Source organism: Hemiscyllium ocellatum, chromosome 13, assembly GCF_020745735.1.
Source record: "Hemiscyllium ocellatum isolate sHemOce1 chromosome 13, sHemOce1.pat.X.cur, whole genome shotgun sequence".
NCBI classification, from domain to species: domain Eukaryota; kingdom Metazoa; phylum Chordata; class Chondrichthyes; order Orectolobiformes; family Hemiscylliidae; genus Hemiscyllium; species Hemiscyllium ocellatum.
This window is the reverse complement of record NC_083413.1, coordinates 19,360,962-19,371,669: the sequence shown is the minus strand read 5'-3', so window position 1 is coordinate 19,371,669 and position 10,708 is coordinate 19,360,962. Positions and strand designations below refer to the sequence as shown.

At 38.9% G+C, this 10,708-nt stretch overlaps 1 protein-coding gene across 1 annotated transcript; it reads left to right on the top strand.

The window, feature by feature from the left end:
• The first annotated feature begins 380 nt into the window (after window positions 1–380).
• Window positions 381–8,824, top strand: LOC132821454 (extracellular calcium-sensing receptor-like). Its single transcript, XM_060834041.1, has 5 exons — window positions 381–659; window positions 2,230–3,063; window positions 3,214–3,441; window positions 7,548–7,671; window positions 7,929–8,824. Exons 1-5 carry the CDS (start codon window positions 408–410, stop codon window positions 8,822–8,824), a joined length of 2,334 nt encoding a protein of 777 aa, XP_060690024.1. The 5' UTR covers window positions 381–407.
• Window positions 8,825–10,708: the final 1,884 nt, after the last annotated feature.

Genomic DNA, 10,708 nt, shown 5'->3' with positions numbered 1-10,708 from the left:
CCAGGTGGGTTAGACATTCTAAATGCGGGGTTACACGACTAGGGCGGGGTTATGGGTATGGATGGGATACTCTTCGGAGGGTCGGCACAGACTCGATGGGCCGAATAACCTCTTTCCGCCCTGTAGGGATTCCAACAGCAGAGATACACACTTTGCTGAGCGCCGTCTTCATTTGTTGCTGAGTGATTGACATGTGCTGTAAGAGCAACCTTCAGGTTCTTGAATGCAATGTCCTAAAATAAGATAATTCTATAACTAAACAAGATGATTTCGGGCATTTACTGCTCCTATTTGGAACTAGGTCAATTCCAAATGTGAAATTTAAAGAAAAATATTTATTTTGTCAACTCAGGTCGTTTTTTTTTCTCTCCAGCTTTTGGTTCAGGGTCTTTCGTTTCGTGCTGACGATGATTTTCGCTATTGACGAAATCAACAAGAACCCAAAGCTACTTCCGAATCTTACCCTGGGTTACCGGATTTATGACACCTGTACCATGCCATCTTTAACTCTGAGATCAACCTTTGAGTTTCTAAACAGCGGTGAAGGCAAGTCTTCCGATTGCCAAAGGTCCTCTACAGTTTCAGCCATCGTCGGGGACTCTGGATCCTCGCAGTCTATAGCAATGGCTACCCTAATCGGTCCTTTCAGCATTCCCATGGTAAGATATACATTAGCCAATGATCATATTATTGTAACAACACTAGGTTCATTCTATTTAATAAATTAAAACAAAATAAAACATAATTTTCTGGAGAAACTCAGCGGCCTGGCAGCATCTGTGCAGAGAAAGCAGAGTTAATGCTTCGGTTCAAATGACCTTTCTTCAGGGTTATTCTATTTACTGTCCTAAAACGAGACACTAATGTTCATCTTTCCCCGTAAATTTCACTGGGACTATTTCTTAGCATAGCTGTATCCGGTCGCTAACTAATATTGGCAGCAACTGCAACAGCATTCAGTAATGTTGATAGTGCAGCTTAGTTAGTGCACATTGATTACATGATTTTCGTTTTGTTTCTTATTCGTGATTAAGTACAACAAAATAAAAACCGTTTAGACAGCAATTAATAACAGTAATTTGACCATTGCTACATAATGCGATCAGGGCTAGAAAAGATAGGCTGAATGACGTCCCAAAAGAGACATTGAGGATTACGCAGCATTTCATTAGGTTAGACTTATGTGGATGAACAGAACTAATGGCCACAAAAATATGGGAGTTACTAATGATCTCAGTAAGAAATTCAGGTAAAATCGAGCTCATCAGTCAGTAAGCATGGAGGTAGATCATCTGCTATGTTAGTGGGGAGTAGCATAGGTGTAACTAAGGAGAAGCCAGATGGAGAAAAAAATAGATTATATGTTGATAGGGCGAGGTGAAAATTAGGTCAAGGGGGTAATTTAGGAGGTATTTATCTTTAAGGAAGATGTTGATGAAATGCACCCATGCTACTTTTTGTGGGGAAGCCCACATCTGTAAACACCAATACAAGACAATCGCCAAGAAACCCAAAAGGTAATTGACAAGAAACTTATTTATCTAAAGACTGATGAGAATGTATACGTGTTATCAGTAGGGGGCTTTTCTATTCATTGGATGTAGATGTCTCTGGTAAGCAAGGTTTTGTTGCCTATTGCTAATTATCCCGTGCATTAGTTCAACTTAAGTTGCCAAAATTATATTAAAGAAAGGAATTAAGATGTTATATTATTGAATCACAGAATTATTCGACACATGAAGAGTTTGTCTAGCCCCCATTCTGTATATAATATTTTTGAAGGAACTTTCCAAATATCCCAAACTTACTGCCATCTCCCCCATTAATATTTTCCATTCGTGCATACAAATTAGATGATTTTCCTTGCTTTGGAGACAGCAGGTTCGAATATTTATATGATACAAATACGTGAAACCCAATATTAATTGAATCATTCAACCTAACCTTTGCTTTTTCTAAAGACTGTAAATTTATAACAAAAGCTCAAAAGGCAAGTAAAGTCCCGAAATTTCCTTTTTAAAAAAACCCTGGACAATTGGGAATGCTTCCAATTTTAGACATGCATCAGAATTTACTGTAAACTCAACGCTTCTCCCAGTTGTAGCATGATCGAAATTGCTTCCCGGGCTTTTGTAATAACACAGACTGTACAGAGTGTATTGCCTTGAACAGGAACTATAAAAATATAAATAGGAAAATGTAATCGGGTTCAATCTCAATTTTCCACAGGTCAGCTACTTTTCCACCTGTGCATGCCTGAGTAACAGGAATGAATACCCATCATTTTTCAGAACCATACCGAGTGACTACTTTCAAGCAAGAGCTTTAGCCCATCTGGTGAAACGCTTTGGTTGGACATGGATCGGGACGGTTAGAAACGACGATGATTATGGTAACTTTGGGATGCAAGCTTTCACCGAAACTGTCCAACAATTGGGAGTTTGCATTGCTTTCTCCGAGTCTATTCACAGGAGCTACCAGAGAGACAAGCTACTTCGAATCGTAGACACTGTCCGGAAATCTTCAACCAAAGTTGTAGTGGCATTCGTTGCACCAGCTGAGATGACAGTTTTATTGAATGAAATCGTACGACAGAATGTGACTGGTATACAATGGGTAGGAAGCGAGGCTTGGGTATCTTCACACTTTTTACCCCAGGATAAAAGCAGGCGGTTTGTCGCCGGCACAATCGGAGTTGCAATTCGCCAGGTAGATATACCAGGACTGAGAGAATTTCTCATGGACGTCCATCCTTCCATGTATCCAGGTAACCGTTTAGTGAAGGAGTTTTGGGAATCAACTTTCGGCTGTGCGCTGAGAGGCACAGCGAACACAACAGACCAAATTCTCTACACTGTGAGGAAGGAATGTACAGGACGAGAAAGTTTGCGGATGACGCGCAATGAACTTACTGATGTCTCACAGTATCGGGTTACTTACAATGTATATAAAGCTACATATGCGATAGCCCACGCCATTCATGACATGCTGTCTTGTAAAAGTGACAAAAATCAATTTCGGCAAAAAGGTTGTGCAAATATCTCAAGTTTTCAACCCTGGCAGGTAAGGAGTCAACATTGTTCATTCCTAGGTAACATTTTAAGTATCGATATATTTAAACTACTTTCACTTCAAAAAGTTTATAGGAATTAAATGCGATAGTAAATGCTCCAAGTTTCTGCTAACGTCTGAATACTTTGCTCCATTTTAAAGCTTTTGCATTATATGAAAACAGTCAATTTCACGACCAAGATCGGTGAGAACGTCTATTTTGATGATAATGGAGATCCAGTAGCTACCTATGACATCGTAAACTGGCAACCCAATGCGGCTGGCGGCGTGGACATCGTCAGTGTTGGAGTTTATGACGGATCAGCCCCTCCAGGCCAAGAAATTGCGATAAAGGATGAAACAGTTGTTTGGAGTGGAGATCAGATGACGGTATGGACAGTAACAACAGTGCGCCTAATGTCGTGAATAAGACCAAGCTTAACAGTCATGCACTTTACTGAATTAAGTTAAAAATCACACAACATCAGGTTAAAGTCCAACAGGTTTAATTAGCAGCACTAGCTTTCGAAGGGTTGCTTCTTCATCCACCTGATGAAGGAGCGGCGCTCCGAAAGCTAGTGCTTCCTGTGAAACTTGTTGGACTATAAGCTGGTGTTGTGTGATTTTTAACTTTGTACACCCCAGTCCAACACCGGCATCTCTAATTCACATTTACTGAGTTAGCTTGTCTTGAAATTCCACATTGATTAGAATGTGCTGCCTGGAAATGCAAAGTTAAAAATCACACAACACCAGGTTATAGTCCAACAGGTTTAATTGGAAGCACACTAGCTTTCAGAGCGACGTTCCTTCATCAGGTGGTAGTGGAGGGCTCAATCCTAACACACAGAATTTATAGCAAAAAATTTACACATCTTTAAAGACTGTGATACGTGTTTTAAAACAGAAGGAAGCAATAGGTGGTTAACTTCGCGAATACCCGAACGCGGGATTTTCATCGTTTCTTTAAACTCATCAATAACGTTATCAATTTGATGTAGTGAAATCCTTGAGTCAGATATCCAGATTGTTTTCTAAATGTTTAAGTTGAAGATTTGCGAATTATAGGGACCATGCTACCTTCCCCGCTCCCTAAGAACTATATCAGCGATGATTCTACCTTAGACCGATAGCACTTCACGGAAAGCCAGTTACTCAGCTTGCCAGCAAATGTGACTTCTCCTATGCTGATTAGGAAAAGGAAGGAGTTCAGAGATTAAACAGTCAAGAAACTCCCAGATAATATCCACCTGGAAAGTTGGACGAGTCAGAAATTTTGCTCTCCAGAATTTCAGCTTAAGGATTCGCCATTGCTTGGCAGAATTATTCGGGTGGCGGTGGGTTAGAGCTGTCGACTTGCCTAAAAATGGGCGAGGCCAAACTAAATTGCTGTCTTTGGCAGTGGGTGCACTCCTTCTTCAGTTCTCATATCTTTGACATCATAATTAATCTCAATCACCTTCAAAGGAGTTTCAGTCACGTTCCACTCTGCTCTCTTGTGCGCCCTGTTTTTTGCATGTCTCACCACGCTGAGTTCTCCTCTTCTGGCTTTGTAAGAAGTCCTAACTTGTTGTCAAAAAGCGCATAAAACGGGATAATCGAAATCGAGAGCACATAGAAAAGGAAATGCAGGAAGAAAAATCACAAATTAAATGCTAGGATTATTGAGTTTATCGGCACAGAAGTAATACAGAATCTAAGACAGAAATTGCTTTAGTAATAATAGGTTTGGTAACATGTTTGAGGGGATGACAATATTAACGCTTCGGGTCCGGTGACCATATTTCAAAACTTATGAAGTCGCCAGACTCGATATTTTAATTCTACTTTCTGCCCACAGATGCTGCCAGGCCTGCTGAATTTCTCCAGCAATTTCTGTTTTTGCTTCAGATCTTGACATGCGCAGTTCTATGTTTTATTTGAATACAAAATCAAATCCGACAAACTGTTTGAAAATTGGAAAATTCAGCAAATAATTTTTTTTAACAATGTTGCAAAACCCTGAATAAGAATCAGTGACAGTGACTTAGAAAACCTCTTCAATGATTGTTATCTTTGATCAGTAAATAAATAAATGCGTTTTGTATGGACGAATGACTGATTGGATTGGAAAGGAGAATTCTCCTCGTTGGTCAGAGATTGCCCTGAAATCTAACAGTGTGTCTGAGAGAAAAACTCGGTAGAGAAATAAGGAATGCTTGCTCAGAATCGCGATTATCAAGAGTCATCTGCAACAGTCTAAATAGATTTATACTGATTAAGGTAGAATTGAGTGATAGTGACTTACAAAAATCCCTTGCCTTATGATAAAACAGTCTCTATCACAAAATTTTTCATCGTTTACTTTCTTAAGCTGAAAGTTGTTTAAAAATTGTCAAGAACATTATCATACATTTACAATATTAGGACAAGAAACGTAAAATGACTGCAAGAGTATTTTGGCAAAAAAACCCACTCATTTTGTTTTCTCCCTTACAATCTTATCCAAATATTTTCATGACGAATGGAACTGTACAATTACCCGCCGACTTTTGATTAAGTTGAGATGATAGCAAGCGGCTGTCTACATTTAACAGTCAGTGTGGTGGAATTATCATCCTTGCTTTACGACGCAAAAGATCAACAGGCATTTTTTTATCTTCAAGTTTGTATCAATAGACACTTTACACTGTCATGACATGTATATTTGCTTTGCACCAAGTAAAACAAAGCTCATTCTTTCATTCAAATATTAATAGAATCAAATGGATAATTCGAAAAGTAATTTTGTTTCAGACATATCGTTATATTTGAACAGTGCTTGCTCCATGGATTGACGAACTATGTCCTAGTGATCTATTCTGTGTAAAATCCAAATACAGTGAATAAGATAGACACATCGGGCAATATTAGTTGTATTAAACAGCAATCAATCAGTCTCTTCAGAGATATTATCACGCGCTTCTGAATCGGATAGGAATTGAATCCGGGTCTATAGGCTCAGTGGTGGGGACCCTACTGTTGCACGGCAAGAGACCAAACATCCGAGCTCCAGTGCAGAGAACCAAGGCTAAAACAGGCTACTTAGCACATCTCCTGATGAAGGGCTCTGGCCCGAAACATCGAATTTCCTGTTCCTTGGATGCTGCCTGACCTGCTGTGCTTTAACCAGCAACACATTTTCAGCTACTTAGCACATCTAACCTGCAGCACCAACAGATAAGAGCATGACTCTTAGCATCGTACCCTAGACAAATCTCTGGATCTAGAAGTGTTAATTGAGCCAGCACTTGATGCACTGCCAACACCCTCTGCGTGAATACGTACTTCCTCCATTCTCCCCGTTAGGCGTCGCTCTGGTTTAAAGTTTATGCCCCGGATGTTTTGTTTTAATTCAGTTGCAGAATGTGGTTATCGTTGGCATATAAGATGTTCATTTCTTATCCCGAATTGCCCTCAGTTGGGTGAATTGACCGAAGATTTGCAGAGCAATTAGGAGTCAAATACATTGGTGTTAATTTGGAAACACACAATGTTCGGCAGAATTTCTCCCCTCAAGGAGATAACTGATAACAAAGCAGTAGTCTCCTGACTACCATTCATATGCTGAAAGTTTACTGTGCATTTATTTCTTCACTGGATGTAAACACCTGTTACCGTACTGGGATTGTCATTTAACTTCCTCGAGAGCAGAAAAGATTTATCTATGGACTCTCACAGTTTCTTTGAAACACTGCAGAACAATAATCAAATTACATCATAATGCATCCCTACTTTACAAAATATCTCCACAGAATCCCATCCGGCAACACTGGCAAATTTCTGGTGACTATCGGCTGCATCCCTTTCTCATGCTCGTATAACCTTTCAGAATTCGTTGCCAGAGCTGGAACTGAGCACAGTAATCCAGATGTGTTCGAACAATGGTTTGATATAGTCCATGTAAAACGTCCTCCACCTTCAATCCCAGCTCTGTAGTTATAATGGATAAAAATACAGTCATGTTCTTGATGGCTTAATTTCCACGCTGCATCTTCAAGAACTTACGTAGAAATTCCAGTTAGACCTGTCCCAAATCGCCTCGCCACTTTCGAAACAACTCAAATGTTTTGAAGGCCTCAGTAAGGGTTTTTGTGGAAGCGCTTCTATCTCTAAATCAGCAGGCGTGGGTTCCAAAACCACCTGCCGCAGAGACGTGTAAGAGCATCTCTGAAAATGTCGATTGGGAAAATGCTCCAAATGGCTCCAGTACACGGGGACATTGTGGAGCAGTGAAAATGTCCTTATCTCAAAAGCAGGAATCCCTGGATCCCACCTGCTTCAGAGGTGTGCAATAGCATCTCATACCAAGTCTTAATTGTTTCCGTTATTCCTTTTGGACGCCAATAACATTCTGTAACAGATGTGAAGCTAATAGGTTTATGTTGTGTTGAATTCGCTTTAGCACAATTCCGCAATAAAATATGAAAATTGCAATGTTACAGGATAATTAAAGAAAACTTTGTCTTCTTTACAAGGTTCCAAGAGCAGTTTGCTCTGAAAGCTGCCCCAAAGGGACAAGGAAAGCAACAAGGAAAGGGCAACCCCTTTGTTGCTTTGACTGCATAAAATGCGCTGATGGTGAAATTAGCAACATTACTGGTAAGGACAACAATGGGATTCGCTAAAAGAAAAGAACGCATATAAAGAAAACATTTCAGTTTCCATTGAATTGTAAATATTAAGCATATTACTGCTCCAATTGCAGTGTTATTAGCGAAACGAGAGCAGGGGAAGTATTTCTGCTGATTTCCTTGACATCTGTATAAATTAGTATAAACACAGATTTTTCTTTCTAGCTTCTAGTGTTTTTTTTAATAAATAAAAACCTAGATTCGTTTTCATTTTCTTTCATTTAGATTCATCAGATTGCATTAAATGCCCATGGCAATACCGGTCTAACTGGAGACGAGATGAATGCATATTAAAGGCCATTGAGTTTCTTTCCTTTGGAGATCCGATGGGTACTATTTTGGTGACTCTGGCATTTCTCGGAGCCTCCATCACAATCAGTGTATTTGTTTTGTTTTATGTTCACAGAAACACTCCAATTGTTAAAGCAAACAACTCGGAGTTGAGTTTTTTGCTTCTTTGTGCATTAACCTTGTGTTTTCTGTGTTCAATGACGTTCCTTGGAGAACCTTCCACCTGGTCCTGTATATTGCGTCACACAGCATTTGGTGTAATTTTTGTTTTTTGCATTTCGTGTGTTTTGAGTAAAACAGTTGTTGTGGTGATGGCATTTAATGCAGTCTTTCCCAGCAATAACATGATGAGGTGGTTTGGACCTACACAGCAGCGCTTATCTGTGTGTGTCCTTACACTGGTGCAATGTGTAATATGCTCAGTCTGGCTAAGAACATCACCTCCTTATCCTCTAAAGAACAGTGATTATTTCACTGAAATAATTGTTTTTGAATGCAATGTAGGTTCACCAATAGCTTTTTATTGTGTACTGGGTTATATTGGATTTCTGTCTTGTGTGTGTTTTGTGGTTGCTTTTCTAGCTCGTCAACTTCCAAACAATTTCAATGAAGCTAAACACATCACTTTTAGCATGCTTATCTTTTGTTCTGTGTGGCTAACTTTTATTCCAGCATATATCAGCTCCCCTGGTAAATACGCTGTAGCTGTGGAAGTCTTTGCTATTTTAGCATCTAGCTATGGACTAGTTTTCTGTATTTTTGCCCCCAAATGTTATATTATCTTGCTGAGAAAAGATAGAAATTCAAAGAAGCATCTGATGGTTAAATGACTTCCAAGGATCTTCATTTATTCCACCAAGCTTTGTAATTTCATGTCGGTGAAGTAAACGTATTTGCTGAAAGAAGATACTGTAATCCTAATGTAATGTCACAAATTTTAATGCTAAAATGGACTACACAGATTTTTTTGGACTAAATATGAAATTGATTCGTAATATTGTTTTTGCATCTATTAAAATCAGTTAATTAGATTGTAAGTATTCTTCATTTCTCCTTTCACAGTGGGGATGAATCTGGGATTGTAGCAGAGGAAGCAATGTGGGAAGCAGGGTAGAATACAGATGGGAGACAATCGCAGAGGTGGGGGGCAGAGTGAAATAGGGCATTACTTCTTCAAAGTTAAAATATGAGGCAAACAGTTCAATTGTTTGTATATTAATGAAATGTACCCAAGACGTGGTCTTGAAGTAATTTTATTTTGCTGCCAATTCATTTCTTGCCTCTTTAAGGAATCATCATTTTTTGGTTGATAATTATGTTTTGTTTCAAAGTCACAAATCCGTCTCTTCAGTATGATGCTAGATTGAGAAGAGAGAACTCGTGAACAGATGTCAGAAGTGGTTTTATGGTTCAAACTGTCACTTCAATGTAATTCAAGAATGTTTCCAACAAACTCAACAAACTGGATTGACATTGTACTGCAACACGTAAGAGAGTATTTCTGTTCTAGAGTAACAGTATTTTGAACGAGACCTTGCACCGAGATTCTCTCTGCTCGCCCATGCTGTTATAATGTGTTGGTCATGGGAGTGGAGATATCCAGGCATCCCGCAGAAGTCAAAACCCTCAATTAATTTAACCAACTAATTATCCATTATCACATTTTAGTTTCTAAGACCTTACTTTGCATAATGGCTTTCCTGTTTCAAACATTAGAATATTGGCTGCTCTTCAATCGCAATTTATCTTTGCTACTTTTGCTTGTTAGCTTCTCTGCAACTTGATATGCAATTTGCTTCTCTTGCACGTGATTAAAAACTTCTGAAAATCATGTGCATGTAGGATGTGCACCTTTTGGCTAACAGCTTTTGGATAATATCATCAGAGTTTGACTAGTCTTGGGGCTCTATGATGTAGTGTTAGTGCCCCTCTTCTGGGCCAGGAAACCAGCATTCAAGACTCATCCAGAGGTATGTGATAATATCTCTGAACAGGTTGTTTACAAAATATCTTGAAATAGTCTTGGAAGTTGACAAGGACAACCAAGCATAAGCATAATGGGAGAGAATTCAAATTTTGGTGAACTGAAAGTTGCTCTATCTCAGATGAATTTGAATCAAACTCAGGGTCTATTGGTACACTCATATAACATCTAACTCCATGTCAAATAATCCAAGTTCAATTTCCCCATTTCATGGAATTGTGTCATAACAAATCTAAACAAATTGATGAAAATAACAAATAAGTTAAGTTTAATGAATTTGGGTGGAGGTGATGACTAGTGGTGGTATGGTTGGATTAGCAACCAAACATCCAAGTAATGTCTTGGGAATTGGGTGTCTGACCACAGCAGATCAGAATTGCACAAAACCTGGCATTAAAATTCGAATAATTAACTCATCATATTCACAAATATCCTTTAGTGAAAGAAACTAGTTGACCAAGATATGATTAATTCTTTACTGTCCTCTGAAATGTCTTAACAAACCATTCACCTACATCAATCAGAGATATAAAGAATTACATCCGATAGACCACCTGACATCCAATAAAGTACCAAATATAACAATGGCAAGCTCAGTTTTCCTCTCCTCTTGCTTGCATCTGAGTTCCAAAATTGGAAAATGTGTCTCACAGCCTAGTCCAGCAGAAGCCTACAAAGTCATACTCAAGAATCATACTTTAAAAACTGTGTCCTAAACAATGTGATTACT